Here is an 18,248-nt window from a genome sequence, read left to right as displayed (position 1 = left end):
GACATTCATCAAGTTGAGCTGAGAGAATTTTATAATCCTATTAAGAAGGGGGAAATATTCTGATTGTGTTTGCTTTCTTCTTAAGAAAAAAACTAAACACGGAAAGGGGTGTGGATTCTAGTTTCTGGTATCAAGTGGCCTCAAAAAAATGTGCACTAGATGAATGGTTTCATTTGCACATCTGAAATGTGATCTTCATTACATTCTAAGTTTTTTGGACAGAAGAATTTTTACAGTGCTGACACCTTAAAGCCTGCGCATTCCTTCAGTTTGGAGGGTTGCTTAGGGGGATGACAACATAACTCACTTGTTTATAGTTTCAATTGATCTTATCTGAGTAAGTCTTTAAGCAGCAACTGAGATGTTTCCTCTTTTATATCCACCTTATGCAATTGCCTTGCAGTTTTGGCAAGCCAGAAAATAAGTAACAAGAACTAATAGGAAAGTCCAAACAGCATTTCATTGAACTCATTTTTTCTTTTGTGGGTATTCAAATCCTGTACTGCTGGGGTTTTCTATTAATTACAGAGAAGAAAAAGAATTTAAAAGGACATAAGCCATATAAACCTGACTCAGCGACAAGATATATTTGAAGAAAAAAATAAATTTTCTACTGTATGAGTTCAAATGCAAATAAATGCAAGAATCTGCTGCATTTGAGAGGCATTTTTATTATAAATATAAGGGAAAGTTCCATTTAATTTTTATTTCCAACCTGACGAATCTGGGCCAAGCCATTTTTCTATCCTAGATACAGTCTCCTGGAGAACAAGATAGGACGAGAGGTAATGGCCTTAAGTTGCACCAGGAGAGGTTCAGATTGGATATTAGGAAAAATTTATTCTCAGAAGGATTGGCAAGGCATTGGCACAAGCTGCCCAGGGGAGTGATGGAGTCACCATCTCTGGAGGTGTTCAAAAAACATGGAGCTGTGACAATGAGGGCATGGTGGTGATGGGTTAATGGTTGGACTTGATGATCTCAGTGATCTTTTCCAACCTTTATGATTCTGTCATTCTAAGAAGGCATTGTCAATTGTCATCTGGTGGAAATAGTCCTTCAACTGTTGGAACATGTTGGAAATATGCCATAACTTAGATTCCAAATGCAATATACTCCAAAACCCAACCTTCCCAGTAGACCTACTTTCCCCGGTTACCAGACTGAATGGGACTTGCCAAGAAGTCCTACGAGATGTCCGCACACCTTTGTGGTAAAGCTTCAGCATCCATGGGTTGAATGTGTGCTTGAAGAAATGCAGGCACTGGTTTCAATTTAGAGCCTTTTTGACTTAATCACCTTAAACCCTCCATTCTATTGATTCTATTCATCGTTTCGCATATTTGCTAGAAATCCCACGTATTTCCAGAAAGGAAATGCTTTGATAGGATTTAAAGGTAGATGTGCAGGGATGCTGAAATAACTGTGTTGCATGCTAGCACTAGGCTTTTGCTGCACACCTACAAGTAGGTTAAACCTGAGAATACTCCTGCAACACGAGTAAATATTATTATATTAAGATCAGACATAAGAAGCTGAGATGCAGAGAGGTTAATTAGGCGTATGCAGCAAGGTAGTAGCAACTCCAGAAATAGAGACAGCATTGTATTCCACATGGTTTAACCACTAGTTAATTCTTCTTTTTCATGAGTACTCTACTGCTATTTTTGTGTAACCCTGATAATAAGTGCATGAGTTACTGGAAGCAACAGGAGCAGGCACTGACCTTAAAAGCAGATGCTTAGAGGTATATTTTTAGCCCTACCAATGAATTACTAGATGACCTTGGAAAATTAACCTCAGTTTCCCAACCTTTGATATTAAGTTAGGGCTTGTTTTAATGTTAATTATACCTACCAAATAAGCTATGTATTAGATAGGTTAAAAAGGAGATTTGTCAAACAATTCATTGTTTTCTCCTAGTAATTACAAAATAATGTCAACGATGAAAGCCACTTAAGGAAGGCAGCAGCAAGAATGGGTTTGTCTAATGAGCAAACCTGCTGGTGTGGAGAGATTAAATGATATATCACCTCTAATGCATAATCTCCCCTATTCATCTCTTGTGGACACCATGATTCTGCAGAGATTAGAGCACTTTGCACCTAGAAAGAGAAAAATTAAACATCCATCTCTTCTCTCCTCTCCTGCTCTGATGAGGAGTGTCTTTAAAAGTTGAAGAGAAATTTGGAGAAGCGAGGTAAAAGCCAGACATTACCAAGGCTGAATCTGGCATATCCCTATGACTGCATGTATCAGGAATCCAACCCTGCACATCTCTTGAAGCCATTTCCATTCAGGCATCACTCATTAACTTATTAGTCACAGCAGCCTTATTCCTACTAATTGATTTTACTACAATTCCCTACAGTGAATAGCCAAGACCTAACATGTCTGGGGCTGGATTAAAAACTGTTATATCAGAATGGCTTTGCAAAACACTTCAGCCATCCCTTAAACCCATAAATGCCAGGTAATTCTTGGAACTGAGTTGTTGGAAGATGCCCTTGGGGAAGGGGCATTAGTCTCCCTGATCTGACCAGCCAGAGGCCCAAAGCACTGTTCTGAGGACAGATTTGTGGCTTTTATATCTGATAGAAGGTCAGTCTTTCTATAGCCTGGAGATGCAAATAGGCATAGAAAGCTTGGCAGCTCTACCAACACTTTTTCATCTTGATACTGGATGTCAACTAGTGCAAGACATTGGACAAGCTGATCAGAGCAAACCGCAAGTCTGAGAAGTTTCCTTAATTTTGCTTCTCTTCTGAAATTCCTACTGGACTCTATGAAATTTATCCTCCCTACCCCAGGCATTCAAAGTGTACTGTGCCTGAGCATCTCTGTGTAATTACCAGGATGGAGAGGTAGGGAACAAGATGATTTTACAGGGAGTCATGTTCCTTGTATGTAATAATTCATTAGGTTTAGGGGTTTTTTAAGCCATCTTTCTTTTTTTTTTTTCATTTGAACTTGGTGCAGGTACTTCTTACCCTTAGGTAATTTAGACTGATCTACACATAACACTTACAGGGGATGTTCCAGGAGTTAATAACTACCTAGGTGTGTTCCCCCATCTGTTTGCAATATGCAGTAAGAGTCACATCTTTATAATTAGTGGGAATTCGTATTCCTTCCATACCAAATTTTTCTAGTCCCTCTTTGTCTTTTTTTTTTTTTCCTGGTTGATTGGATTTTTTGTTGTTGTTGTTTGTTTGTTTGCTCACTTTGCTTATAACCATTATTTTTCCCTTCTCATCAGCCCTAACTGACTTAGGAAGTAGTCACTTGCTTCAAGATTATTTACTTCAATCAGCTTTCCTGTTAATGTTGACGGAACATAAATCACTTGCTCAGCTTTTTACTCGCCTGACTTAATTATTCCCTATGTTCTTCATGTCTTAATCCAATTAACAGGAGATACTTTTCTATCTGAGTCACCTCCATTGACCCTGAAGGGAAGAACAAGGACAACACATGTAAAATACAAAATGGCCTGGCTGAAAGGAAATGGCTCTCTCTTCAGGCCCTTATTGTCTTCCTATAATGCTACAGTGCTTGGCATTGAAGCTGGAAACTTCTGTTTATTTTTGGACTGGTAGGAGTGTATCTTCAGGTTCAGTCTGCTCAAACCAGTAGAAAGTCTATGTGTCTTGAAGCTACCCACACAACCCACGTGATAGAATGTGAGAAACATTATCAAAAGCCTTACAGAAATCAAAAAAATAACATCAACTGGCTTCTCTTGGTCAACTAGATGGGTGACCTTGTCATAAAAAGAAATTAAGTTTGTTAAACAAACTTTCCCCACATGAACCCATGTTGGCTGTGACCCATGACCACATTGTCCTTCAGGTGTTTTTCAATAACTGCCAGCATAATTTTCCCTGTAATTTTAACAGGCACTGAAGTGAGACTCACAGGCCTATAATTACCAGGGACTTCTTTCTTGCCCTTCTTGAAAACAGGAACATTTGCCAGGTTCCAGTCAACTGGGACCTTTTCAGATTCCAAAGTCCATTGAAAAGTAATTGAGAGAAGTCTTGTGATGACATCAACCAGCTCTCTGAGTACCCCAGCATGAATCCCATTGGGTCCAATAGACTTACATACATCCAGGTGGAGCAGCAAATTGCACACCAGTCAGGGCTTGAATGAGAATTGATCATTACTGCAGTCATGGTCCTCCAACTCAGGTCTCAGAGCTCATCATCACTGTTGAAGGCAGAGGCAAAGAAGGTATTCTGCTTTGTCTATGCCGCTGCTCATAAGATGACCATTCTCATCAAATAATGAACAATTGTTCTCACTGGTTCTCTTTTCTTGTTTAAAATATTGAAAACAAACAAACAAACAAAACAAAGCAAAACAAAACAAAAAAAAAAAAAAAAAAAAAACCCACACCTTTATGTTGTCTGCCACAGATTCAGTCAGTTTCCATTCTAACTGATCTCTAAAAAGGAAAACAACATCCCTGTAGTTTTCCCATGTTGCCTGACCTTGCTTCCAATGTCCATACACTATTTTTCGGTCTAAGATGATGAAGAAGATCCCTGTACAGCCAAGCCAGCCTTCTGTTCCATCTGCTCGACATTAAAAATTTTGGAATTTCCTGTTCCTGTGTAATATTTAAAAAGTGACAAGCACTGAAGAAAAGAACCCTGCAGCTATGCAGATGTGATTTTTTTTTCCCAGCCATTTGACCAACTCAGCCTGTCTGATATTCCTGGCAAATGGACAAAGAAAGGTCTGAGTGCACCTGTCATCTCCTACCAAGACTGTCACTTCAAGAAGGTAGGGCATGATTTCCCCTTTGCGAATCCATGCTGATGACTCCTGATCACCATCTTGCCCTTCTTACATCCAGGCACAATTTCCAGAATAAGTTTCCCAGAGGCTGAGATGAAACTGACTAGCCTGCAGCTCCCCAAATTCTCCTTGATCTTATTTAACAGAGGTCTGATGTTTGCTTCCTTCCAGTTGTCAGGAACCTCTCCCATCTGCCATAGATTTTTAAAGACGTTAGGAAGAGGCTCTTCACCAAGAGATTGGTTGGGAAGTAGAACTGGTTGCCCAGGGAAGAGATCATGGAACCATGCTTCTGGAGTTCAAGGAACATTTGGACAACTCTCTCAGAAATACAGTTTGAATTCTTGGTGGTCCTGCGTGGAGCCAGGAGTTGGACTCATTGATTCACCCTCAACAAGTTTACTGATGACACCAACCTTAGGGCTGCAGTTGATACAACAGAAGGAAGGGGTGCCATCTAGAGGCACCTGGACATACTTGAGAAGTGGTTTCATGAAAACCTGATGAGGTTCAATAAGGCCGAGTACAAGGTTTTGCACTTGGGTCGGGGCAATCACAGATATATGTACAAAGTGGAAGAAGAAGAGAACAGTCCTGCTGAAAAGGACTTGGGGATCCTGGTGGATGAAAAGCTGGACATGAGCCAGCAGTGTTCTGTTGCAGCCCAGAAGGCCAACCGTACCCTGGGCTGCAACAAAAGAGGGATGATAACAGAATGAGAGAAGTGTTTGTCCCTCTCTATTCTGTCCTTGTAAGGTTCCATCTGGAGTACTGTGACCAGGTCTGGGGCCCCCAGGGAGGATGCAGAACTGTTGGAGTGAGTCCAGAGGAGGGCCATGAAAATGCTTTGAGGGCTGGAGCACCTCTCCTATGAACAAAGGTTGAGGGAACTGGGCTTCTTTAGCTTAGAGAAGAGAAGACTCTGGGGGGGACCTAGTTTTGACCTTCCAATATTTGCAAGAAGAGTATAAACAGGAGGGAGAACAACTGTTTATGAGGGTGGATGGTGATAGGACAAGAGGGAATGTTTTTAAACAGGTTAGATATTAGGAGGAAGTTTTTCACACAGAAGGTATTGATGCACTGGAACAGGTTGCCCAGGGAGGCTGTGGATGCCCCATCCCTGGAGATGCTCTAGGCCAGGTTGGATAGCACCCTGAGCAGCCTGAAATGATGCGTGGCAACCCTTCCCATGGCAGTAGGATTGGAACTAGGTGATCCTTGAGATCTCTACCATCTAAAGCCTTCCATTGATTCCACAATTCTGTGATTCTTGTGGGTCCCTTCCAAATTTGGGTATTCAGCTATTCTATGATTCTTAGACTCATCTGTTTTCTGAAGTCTCATGTACTTGCTCCTGGTCTGTACCAGACATTCACAGCATCATCACCCACATTGATCTGCCTGCTAATCCCATCAGCTTTCAGCCAACTCTTCACTCATCCCGAGGTAGAGCTTCAGGCATTTCAGCTTCTCTCACATGAAGGGTTACTTTGCTTCCTCACTTTCCCAACCTGTCCTTCCCAAACAGCCTGTATCTGTCCATGACAGAACCTTGAGTTGTTCAGCACGGAAAAGAGGGCTCAGAAAGTTTAACAACATGTGAGCTAAAAGAGGGGCAGAGAGAAGATTACCTTGGGCTGTCCTTGAGGATGCTTATAGAAAAGGACAAACAGCACTACACACAGACTGTAGGAACAGAAATTCTGATCCAATATAAGGACAAATATTTCTCCACGTGAGTGTTCAAAAGAAAGAAGCAGAAAGGCCATGGTGTCTCTATGCTTGGGATGCATGCTGAGCTAACACACCTTTTCCTCCTCCCCAGATTCCAGATAAGCTTCTTATTGTACCATTTCCCTTAGCAGAAGTGGGTTTGCGGTCCTGGTACATCTACACATGCAGGACGTCCCACTGAGGATCTGGGGCCTGCCACTGCCATCTTCTGGCAAGAGAAGAAATCGCAAATGCCTGATTCTGGCCCCATTTCCCGAAGGGAAGATTTTTAGTAGTTCTTGATTTTTTTGTAGTTCTTCATGTTTTTAGACCTCGAGTTTCCTATTCAGTTGGTTCCAGGAAGCTTCAGGATGAGTTATATACGTATGAAAAGGAGAAAGGGAGAAAAATTCAGGAAAAAAAAACAAAACTGCCTTGAATAAAGCAGGAGTTGAATTCCAACGTGTTATCCATGGTCTATGTCATGCCCTGATAGATGCCCTGAGTATTGACAAGTGGTCACATGCAAGGTTCCACCGTACAGCCAGTGGGTTATTGTACTTGGTTTTTGTCTTCTTACTTTGAATAGTGATATCAAATAGACGTCTCTCCTATAAACAGCAAGTTTAGCTGGTCTGAGCTCAGCAAGTGTCCCTCCCTCATTCAATGATTATATGAATTTATGATTCACTTGTGTGGGGTTTTTTTAATCATTTTGCATCCACATCTCAGATTTTGACTTGCAAGCTGCCTATATGCTTATCCCAAGTCCTCCATGACAAAACTAGGAAATAATATACCTGTTTCCCACAGACTACCCCTCCATCTCAAGAGGTCTTCCTCTTGATATAATCAACTTAGTTGACATAATCAACTTCTCCTTGGAATGCTAGTGAGTCCAATGTTTGTGGAGCCAAATGAAACTGAAACAGTGGCAACAACCTGAGTCATTTGTTTCCAGAAACACTTTGGATATTGGCACTACATCTCTCAGAGATGCTCACCTAGGAATATGGATTTTAATGAAAAAACAGCTTTGGCACATCAGGGTCAAAACATTAATGGTTTTCTCTCAGATCTAGAGAAACAGAATCCCCTAAGCACTCATAAATGAGGCTGCAAAACATGGAAGAACAGTGGAGAAGATCCTTTTGCAGGAAGGACAAATTCCAGTTTCTTTTATCCAGAGAAAAATATTTATTTACTTGTTTCAAACCTAAGAAACCCATTGCTGTTATTCTACATTTACTACGCATTGCTCAGGCAACATAATTTCCTTCTTCCATGATACTGAGGCTAGGGTCCCTCAAGACAGGCAGTCCCTGGCCTTTGTCCATCAACAGGAAAAGACTCCAATGGCCTTCAGATGGTAAGTACAAATTTATCCCTCCCCTAAAGTCAGACAGAGGGTGGTGGTCAATGGCTCTATGTCCAGGTGGAGGCCGGTAACAAGTGGTGTCCCCCAAGGGTCTGTCTTGGGACCAGTGCTCTTTAACATCTTTATTAATGACATCAATGAGGGAATTGAGTGCACCCTCAGCAAGTTTGCTGACGACACCAAGCTGAGTGGTGCGGTTGATACGGTGGAAGGAAGGGATGCCATTCAGAGGGACCTCGACAGGCTGGAGGGCTGGGCTCGGGTGAACCTAATGAGGTTCAACACGGCAAAGTGCAAGGTTTTGCATTTGGGCCGGAAGAACCCCAGGCATCCATACAGGCTGGGAGGAGTGGTCCTTGAGAGCAGCTCGGCAGAGAAGGACCTGGGGGTCCTGATGGACGAGAGACTGAACCTGAGCCAGCAGTGCGCTCTGGCAGCTCGAAAGGCAAATGGGATCCTGGGCTCCATCAGGAGAGGGGTGGTCAGCAGGGACAGGGAGGTGATTGTCCCTCTCTACTCGGCTCTTGTGAGGCCCCATCTGGAGTGCTGTGTCCAGGTGTGGAGCCCTCAGTACAAGAAAGACAGACAGATTTTGGAAAGGGTCCAGAGGAGGGCAACTAAGATGATCAGGGGGCTGGAGCACCTCCCCTATGAGGACAGGCTGAGGGAGTTGGGCTTGTTCAGCCTGGAGAAGAGAAGGCTGCGGGGTGACCTCATTGCAGCCTATCAATACCTGAAGGGAACCTACACCCACGAGGGGAGTAAACTCTTCAAAAGGGCTGACAACAGCAGGACTAGGGGAAACGGATCCAAGTTGAAGGAGGGAAGATTTAGGTTGGATGTTAGGGGGAAGTTCTTTACAAGGAGAGTGGTTAGGCCCTGGAACGGGCTGCCCAGGGAGGTTGTGGATGCCCCATCCTTGGACGTGTTCAAGGCCAGGTTGGACGGGGTCCTGGGCAACCTGATCTGAATGTGTATGTTAGGTGGCCCTGCTAGGCAGGGGGGTTGGAACTACACGATCCTTGAGGTCCCTTCCAACCCGGGTGATTCTGTGATTCTGTGATTCTGTAAAGTCTGTAGGCTCAGATTCATGGCTGTGCTCCTTGTGGCCAGCCTGCAACTCCCAATCCTGGGTTTTGGATCCAATCCAAAGCAATACTCTGTAATGAATAACTCAGAACCATCCAAAGGAAACTGTTCGAAGCATAACTTTTCTATTAATTTCATATCATTTTATTAGAGTATAACAAACAATATGTAATGTACACTACACGTATATTTATGTTAATATATTGAAAGAAATCAATATGTTTTTATTCTGCTTATTCTGTTACAATAAAGGTAATACGCAATTACAAAGCTCACATATATGCATTAGTAAAATCGACATTTCTTGGTAACCATCTCAGTGAAATGAGATCATTCAACAAAGCTGAAATAAAATGTATTATTTTTTTTTTTTCTGCAACACTTTATTGGCCTTATTATATTTTCATGAAGTGTTTCAGTTTTGATTAACTGGTAGGTTTGAGGCTGGAAAAGTGCTCAGAAAACGTTGGACCTGGGAAGCCTATTATCTTTTTATTTCTCAATTGACACTAACAGCACAGAGTTGGACAAACTAATACACGCCATCAACTTCTGAAGCCTCTCATTTTCTGCTTTGCATGCAATTATGTGGTTAAAGGTAGTTCCCCCTTGGGTCCCGACTCTCTGTTTCATTTGTATTAAGGTTTTCTCCTTGACCTGTGAGATCTTGGCTTCAAAGCATCTCTATCAGGTCTAGCAAAAGCCAGTAGATGGCAGGGTTGACTCAGGGCTTTGCTTGACTGTGCACCATAAATGCTACCAGCAAAATGCAGATTTATAGAATCACAGAATCATAGAATCATAGAAGCATAGAATCAGCAAGGTTGGAAAAGACCTAAAAGCTCATCCAGTCCAACTGTTCACCTATTCCCAATAGCTCCCACTAAACCATGTCCCTCAACACAACATCCAGCCTTTCCTTGAACACCCCCAGGGTCGGTGACTCCACCACCTCCCTTGACAGTCCATTCCAGTGCCTGACCACCCTTTCTGAAAAGTAATACTTCCTAATGTCCAGTGCATTTGTGCATGTCTAGCTTTGATTCAGCTTGATACCCTCAAAAAACAGCATTTCAGATGGGAAGGCAGTTCATCAAAGGAAAATACTCAAGACCCACATAACCTGCAGTGAAAGAACCCAACTTCAGCATGCAAATCACTGAGTTCACAAGACTGAGGGTCTTGTAACAGCATTCTAAACATCCACGCATCCAGATGAGTATCACACCTGCCTTCCCCAGAAATGGACAGCTTTATCTCACTCCAGCATGAAAGCACAACCTCCACACATCCTGCAGGATTGGTGGGACCACAGCCATCTCCATTGCAAAAGTCTCCAGGAGGAAAGTTATGTCAAGTAATGCACAACTTGAATGAATCAGCACCAAGCAAGGACATCCTCTGCATATCAGGATCAAACAATTGGCAATATTTGTTCTGGCTGTTTGTTCAAGGAAGTCACATGAAGTCTATTATTTTCCAAAGGGAGAAGGTCTGTCCTTTTGCAAGAAAAGAATCTCAAACCAGTGTTTGGAAGAACACTATTCATATTTTAAGTCCTCCTTTCAGCAAATGGCAAACCCAGTTGAATTTGAGCAGAAAGCACTGGTGCTGCAGTGTACAGCATGTACAGACAATACATAAAAAATGGGAGCCCTTGTGACGTTAACACAGTGGTGGGTGGCAGCAGCTGCCATTGGAAATACAGCTATTTCCAGAATGGAAGCACAGAAACACAGGTTGCCCAAGGAGGCTGTGGATGCTCCATCCCTGGAGGCATTCAAGGCCAGGCTGGATGTGACTCTGGGCAGCCTGGTCTGCTGGTTGGCGACCCTGCACATAGCAGGGGGTTGAAACCAGATGATCATTGTGGTCCTTTTCAACCCAGGCCATTCTATGATTCTATGAAACCATTTTATCATTAGCGTGCTCCAAAGTGGGCAGTTTTTGACCTAAGCTGTTCAAATTTTCCAGTAAAAATTGCTCCAGGGTATTTTATATAAAGCAAAGCTGTCTCCCCTTAAAACCTTTTTCTGGTCAGAAAAGGTGAAGATCTGAGATTTTCGCAAAGATTTCAATCTCTAATTCCATCAACCAAGTAAACATATGCAAAGCATTTAAGGGCTGGCCCTCCAGCTCCAAATCAGCCATTTGGTTTAACATGCCTCCAGTTTCAATGCTCTGTAAATGCTTGGTTCTTACTCTATTTTCTTCATGTTGTTAATGTTTTTAATTACTACATTTGCATATTTTGAGGCTTTTTACCTCTGGGCTTTATGACAGCTGAGGTTCTCGCATGATTTCAGGTGATTGGAGATTCAGGTGCAAAAAAATATCTACAGTGAGAACTGTTCATATGATGCCTGGAATTAAACTATTGAATTACATCTCTTGAACTTGACAGGCTGCTATACCCTCCCTGTGTCTCAAATGCACACATATCAATCAAAGTGATCTTCACCAGCTGTGTTTGAAAGGAAAAATTGCAAATCTCTCTTCTCCTCCATACTAAGTGTACAAGAATATACCGTGCAAGGAGAGAAACAGAAAACGAGAGTGAAGAAAAAAGGAAGAAAAAAATATCTCCATATGCAATCTATTTACCATCTTTATGCTTAAGAACATGTGCAAGTTAACCTTCAGATCACATGCCTTGGCAATGCCATTAATATAACATTTCTATAGGTTATATAGCCTGCTGACCATACTTTCTGCTCCCTTGCTCCTTTGTGTAAGCAATTCCTTGTTATGAGGAAACTTTAAAATGCCAAAATAAGAACAAATGGGCCATTCGTCTGATTTTCAGGTGGTCCTGAGTAGAGTATATTCTGTAATTCTATAATTGGAAGAAGTGACTATGCCTTCCAATCCTGCTCTTAGCTTTATCCCAAGGCATTCTCTGGTGTGAGAGCCTCAGGGCAGCCTTGCAAAGGCACAAACATGTATTAGGACATAACTATGCTGGTGGCTTTTAAATCTAGTTATTCCGTTGCTGTTGCAAGGATAATTTGAGTCCAAAACTAAGATTAGCAGGTAGCTAGAAGAGCCAGAGTCCCACTGCTGATGGGTAGAACACTCCAGGTGCTGCCTTGGTCTCACATAATAGCACCCCATCCCTTTGATCTGCATTTATCCCACAGGAACTACAGCATTTACTCACACCAAGCAGTGAGGAACAACCTTATCCTGAAAAAAAAGGGATTCTAACCCTTTCAGGATGGAGGCTTGAAGGCTTAGGTGCAAGGAAGCTAGGGGATATTAACTGCCCCACCCTTGTGAAATTCTTCCATGGCTTGCCACATGCTAATGCACATAGCAGAGGTCTGGACACTGGATCACAGTGCACCCCGAGCAGAATTGAGCCTTGCTAAACCTGGATGACGATGGAGGTTGAGATAAGCAGAGGAAGGCACATCTCAAGCCTAGTGAGATAATAGAGTACCGTGCGTTCTTACCAGACTCATCACCTAATTGTGGGTTGCACTCACGATGACCAGCCATTCCTGTTGTATACCCCATCATTAGCCTCTATGACAGTTTAATTAATAGATGGGGAGCAAAGGAAAGGAAGCAAAGACATAATAATGCTTTTGTTGTAAGATGTCTATACAACTGCACACATCTTTCATTGATAAGTTGTTCATTACTAATTTAAGTGGGGACAGAGGTATATAATTGAATAGAGTGTGCCACTTGGGAGTTCGTTTTCTTTTTGACACAAAATAGAAGAAACACAATCAAAGGAAAGGAGGGCAAGGCTGAAGAGTACCAAATATTGCAATCAAATTTTGCTGCTAGAAAAGAAAAAAAGCCCAGTGCACTTCTCATCAAACTGTGGAATCTTAGGCTTTTGCCTAAGATTAAGGCTCACTTTTGACTTGTTTTGAGTCTAGCAGGTAGGAAAAGTAGGTAGGAAACCAGTAAAACATGGAGGCAGCAGGAAGACACGTCTCCCATGGGATGGCTGAAAGCCTCCAGGAGCAGTGCAGTGGAGAGATCTGACAAAATCCTGGGATCTGGAAGGCAGCAGATGTGGCAGGTTTGGTGAAGTCACCTTCTGTAGTCCAGACACCGTCAACCATCCAGGGATTGCAGCTTAAACTTAAATTTCTGAATACTCATCTCTTCACCTCAGACTTCATTACATTTTGCAAACAGACCTTTGGCCCTGGCTTATTCAGGTATTGAAGTTATCCATTATCATGATCCCAAGTCTGTAAGCAGGGAAATTGAGGCACCAAGTCTCTTCATCACGCAGACTAACTTGTACAAGTCTAATTTGCAGTGTTAGGAGTAATAGGGTTGACTCAGATACCAACGACTGGGCATTTTTCACAAAAATGCACCTGGAAAAAGCAATGCCCAACGGATGTGAAGCATGCTGGCCAAAGGGTATTTTATCAGGGCTCTCAGAAAAGAGAGGGACAGGGAGGAGGTGGACTCGCTGCTCAGAGGTGAACTGCTGAGATGGAGTGCTCAAAAAACACTTGAGAGGGTAAGAAGCTCTCATGCTGGGCATAATATTTGAGTTTTCCTCAAGTGTTCCTAATCTCTCTGGTGGCAGCAAGGAAACACACACAGTACACATCCCCACTCAGGTAACAACAGGAGCATGTTTATTCAGGTCTGGCACTTACAGAGCTCAGAGGGACAAGGTACACGTCATTTGTTTTCCAGAAAAAGTCAGCCCGAGATTGGAAGAAATTTATAAAAAGAGACTCCAGCTGCAGGGGTTGGGAATTTGTCTCCACTGGGGTCATGCGTTCCCCATGCCTGGGGGGACATGTTGGGGCACACTGGTGCCAGGCACCTCCAGGACCATCGGAACACTTGAGTGAGCGGTGTCTGGGGACAATTGCTTCTCAGTGAGTCCCAACCTTGTTTTAAGCAACCTTAGAAACTGGGGGCACAGGTTAAAAAAGCAGAAACCTTTCCAAAACAATCCACCGGGAAGTGCTAGAGTGCAGTGGGTTATGTCCGAAGGAGGAGGAGAAGGGTTAGGCCCAGCCACTCAGGTCTCTGATACTGGAAGAGCATAAAGTCTGGGAAACAATCACTGTTGGAAGCCTGTTGAGAAGTAGAAGATCTCCTTGTAGGCAGCAATAGAGAAGACATCAGCTAATGAGACCTGTGATGGCCAATGGAAGACAAGGCGCCATGTTGCAGAGGTGCAGAGGTCCCCGGGCGCTGGGTCTTCTTTGGCCTTCCCCATCACTCGCGAGCCCTGAGGATGTAGGCAAAGCTAACCAGGATACTCAAGGCCAGGACAGCATAGCTGGCTTTAACGCTGCTAGAGCCGCTGATGTTGCAGAGGAAGGAGTCGCAGCAGTAGACGGAGGCAGCCGCAATGCCGAGGTTAATCCCAGCACTGGGGCAAATGGGAGAGCAGCCTTTGGAGATGGACTGGCCAGACTTGCCACCTGAATTTAGGTTGGGAAGAAAAGCAGAAAGGAGATGAGTTTAAAACTTTTCAGCTTTCAGATCACATTTTGCAAAGGAAATAATTGTACTGAATAGACAAGCAGCATAGAAGTTGTTGAGTTTCTCAGTAAACTACATCAATCTTTGCCTCAATAAACATTCCCGCTGACTTTCCATAATACACAGCACCTCTTCCAGGCAGCTGGACAGAATTTGGAAATGTGGTGGGGAAAAAAATCTCAAAAATCCCATTCAAGCTTAATCCTCAGGTGAGACTGGGAGAGTCAGAGAGGGATTCACGAGCAAACACTGTGTTCTGAGCTTGGCACAGCTTGCATTTACCAGTGAGAACAAGAAACAGGAAGCCGTTAGCAAGTGACAGGTTTATAAAAGCTTCCAGCCCCTGTTTATGCATGCACGAGCCGCCCACATTATGGACTGCAAAACTTGGGTTTGAAACTGTCTTCCCTCCTGCATGCCAGAAGCAGAGGCTGGAGGAAAGTGAGGCAACCCAGAGTGGGGTGCAGGCTTGGCAATACCATCAGGAGACCCACCAGAGCAGCCTGCTTTCCTGAGAGATCCTTCAGATTTTTCCTGGTGCCTGTTCCCTTATGCCAAAAGCCCATGCTTGGTGAAGAAATTTGCAAATTCCTGGCAATCCTGCTACACCCAGAGAGCAAAGCAATGGAAGGACTCAGAGATAACAACCAGAACAGCAGTCAGCACAGGGCAAAAGCAGGAAGGGTAACCTTCCTTAATTCATCAGCAACCTTCTCTCTCCACTCCTAAATTCCCTTCAGACTCCTAGCACAAGTGCATGCACGTGGGCCTTAACATGACTTGGTCTGGCAGCAAGTTCCTCATAAAACACCCTTGAGATGGTCCGGCACTCAGCAAACAAGCCTCACTTTCTCTTTTCTCCAACCAAATGAAAGAAAACCTTCTTGCGCCTCCCTAGGTGATCCAGCTAAGAAGGGCAGAAAGTCTCATCACCACTCACCGATTCCCACTCCGACATACGTTGTCACACAGTGGTTTTCATTCTCTGCACACTTGACAGGTGTCAGGCAGGCCCAGTTGGAGGATGCATCCGAGCACGAAAAGCAGACGAGAGCGTGGGCTGCAAGGAAAAGGCACATCTTAGCAAAGGGCCAGTGGGAAGATCTCTGTGCTGTGACTCCCATCTCCAACACTCAGCACTCACTGCACCCAGCCAAAGACCACGCTTGTTGCGTTAATCTGTGACAGGCTTTTTGCTCCCCAAATTTGGCCAAGTGAAGGGTTCAAGCAGAAGGAGTACATTTTAAGGTCTTGGCTGGAGACTCAGGTTAGTTGGCCAATAAAAGTCTCCATGCAATTGCAGGTCTGCCTGCTACTTCACAGCCTGTTTATACCAAGAGCAGATCCATGTCGACCTGAAACACAAAAACAAGCTCAGGCTTGCAGGCTGGAGTCTGAAATTTAGTCTTACTCACTTTTGCCACAGTGGTCACTGATGGGAAATGCCCCAGGTGTGATGTGACTACAGGTTTGAGTTTTTCATGGTGTGCCTTTGGCAGCAGGACACAAAGCTTAGGCTATGCTCAAGCTAACACATGGTAGAAATGATCTGCTAGCAAGAGCAAGCCCAGCATTTCAACAAGGCCTGCAAGGACTTGTACTGCCCTGCTACCCAGGGAGTCATAGCAGTATGATGGCAGCATAGGCAACTAACTGTTCTAACCTGGGGCAAAGGGAGAACAAATGAGCATGATTTCCTACATGGCAGACCCCCTAATGTGGTCTATCCCCTACACTAGGGGAATGGATTGTACTAGGCTAGCTCCCTTCTCATATCCTTCAGGTCTGCCCATGTAAAATCAAAGATTGGGAAACAGCATTTAGTGGAGGGAAATGGTTGCAGAAACAGCCTGGACCAGTGACTCAGCATTGACATCTGTATTTTGCAGTGGACAGATGATCTTCTCTGTATTTTACATACAGGAACATCACATCCACACTGCAACTGTTGACCTACATACACAGAGAGCTGGTCTGTTCCCAACGCTTGACAGGCTCTGATTTTGGAGCATTCAAACTGCAAACTCTTCCATGAAGCCCTGCCTCTCTCTTCCTTGTTTATAGGATGCAAAATGGAGGAGAGGAAGATTCAGGATGGGGGGAAGTACAAGGCTGCCTTGTACTCTTGCTCCTTATCCCTTTCACCCCCATGGCAAAGGGATTATCCTAAGAAGGGGATATCAGAGAAGCCCTGGATGGTTTTGCTAGGGCTTGGCAATCCCTGCTGTGGTATATTTTGAAGAATAAATTGGAAAAACGTTGATAGCAGCTGTCCCACTCTGCTATGGGCCTGCATGACCTCTTGAGGTTGTTCTCAATCTTGTCTCAGAAAAAGATATAAAAAGCCCTTTATGGGGAAATTGGGAAAAAAAAAAAAACAATTGTGCTCTGAAGAATGATTTTTGAGCAGCAATGGCCAAGGCAGGGGAAAAAAAAAAAGAATGAAGCAAAAACATAATAGCAAATCTCACAGAAACAGATCAAAGCAGGTTAGTGGGTGGGCCTGAATCCAGAGATGAAGCCAACATCACAACCCCCTAGCAGGAATTTCCTGGACTGTCTCAAAGAGCCTTCAACCATCATCATCAGTCTGCCAATAAAGCAGTGTTACCCCAACATGCCAAGAGCACAGTCACAGCCTACATAAAGCATCTGGGATTACCAGTTGACACCAGTTGAGTCAAGGCCTCAGGACAGATTCCTCATTGGAACATGCCTTTGGGTCTAGGAGAGGAGGAGGACTAAGAGAAAGGCAGGACTGAGCCACTCATTGCAGGCCCATCATTGACTGTCAACCAATCATTTCCATGGATTGGCATTCTTCACGGGCCAAAAATCAGCCTGAGACATCCAAGGAAAGCCTGGCCCCTTCCTTTTCCACTGTCCTCAGTATGTCACTACTCTCAAGTTTCAGCTCACTGTCCCAAATCCTTCTTCTTGCAACCACCCTGACGGCAAACTGAGGCCCAGAAAGGCAAAGCGACTCATTCCATCTCACAGGAATCATCAGCAAGCAGGAATTAAGTGAATTACAGACTTCCCATGAACATTATGGTAGCACATCCATTCCCGTAAGCATTTGCTTATTATGCTGAATGCACAAGTTGAGTGGTGCAGTACTATTCATTATGCCTTAAAGATTACAGATATATACACATCAGAAATATTTGTATGTACAAATAAAAGTGCCTCTAGGCTTTAAATCCCCTGCCACTAAATCTACGTTCTTACCACTGTCCTGTCCACACCTTTTCCTTTGTCACATCTGTCTATTACGCTTTGTCTAAGAGTAGACTAAGTCCTTTCAGGATAGGTAAGTCTTGCAGCATAGCTTAAGAGAGGAAATATTCAGTCTTAATTAACTACTGCTGCTTTCTGCTTTGGCAAAACAGAACTAAATGACCGACTGCAGAGTGAGGAGAGCAAGCAGGCTGCGTACTTCAGACAAAAGGCACAAGAGGGAAGCAGAATTATTTTACGCAGCTGGAGACAGAGCACAGAGTTGGAGCTCAAGGCTAAAGGAAGAAAAATAAAAAATAAAAAAGACTGAACAATGCAAAAAGAAAGCCTCGTTTTCATCAACTAGAAAAGGCAGTTTTCTTCAATAGGAAGAATTTATGTGTTTATTTGTTTGCCACTTGGCTCCTTGGAGGAACAAAGGGCTTCTAAACCAGAGCAGATCATTTGGGATAATTCAGATAAGAGGTTGAACCCCTCCTTGCAAAGAGCAATGCAGGGACAACAAAAAAGCCTTTATAAGCCCACTCCAAAGCTCAGC

The 18,248-nt window shown here is 43.6% G+C and overlaps 1 protein-coding gene across 1 annotated transcript in view; it reads right to left on the bottom strand.

Moving 5' to 3' along the window:
• Positions 1 to 13,583: 13,583 nt before the first annotated feature.
• The window catches only part of LOC122171876 (lymphocyte antigen 6E), a 6,065-nt gene continuing 1,400 nt past the window's right edge, over positions 13,584 to 18,248 (bottom strand). The window contains exons 2-3 of the mRNA XM_042839721.1: positions 15,411 to 15,530; positions 13,584 to 14,409 (exon numbers count right to left, since the gene is read on the bottom strand). Coding sequence (XP_042695655.1) covers positions 14,201 to 14,409; positions 15,411 to 15,530 — 329 coding nt within the window. The 3' untranslated portion in view covers positions 13,584 to 14,200. The remainder of the gene's footprint in view (positions 14,410 to 15,410; positions 15,531 to 18,248) is intronic.

The sequence above is a fragment of the Centrocercus urophasianus genome, unplaced genomic scaffold, assembly GCF_019232065.1.
Source record: "Centrocercus urophasianus isolate 14NV4802_14NV808 unplaced genomic scaffold, USGS_Curo_1.0 seq_11, whole genome shotgun sequence".
Taxonomy (NCBI): Eukaryota; Metazoa; Chordata; class Aves; order Galliformes; family Phasianidae; genus Centrocercus; species Centrocercus urophasianus.
This window is presented reverse-complemented; position numbering and strand designations above follow the sequence as displayed.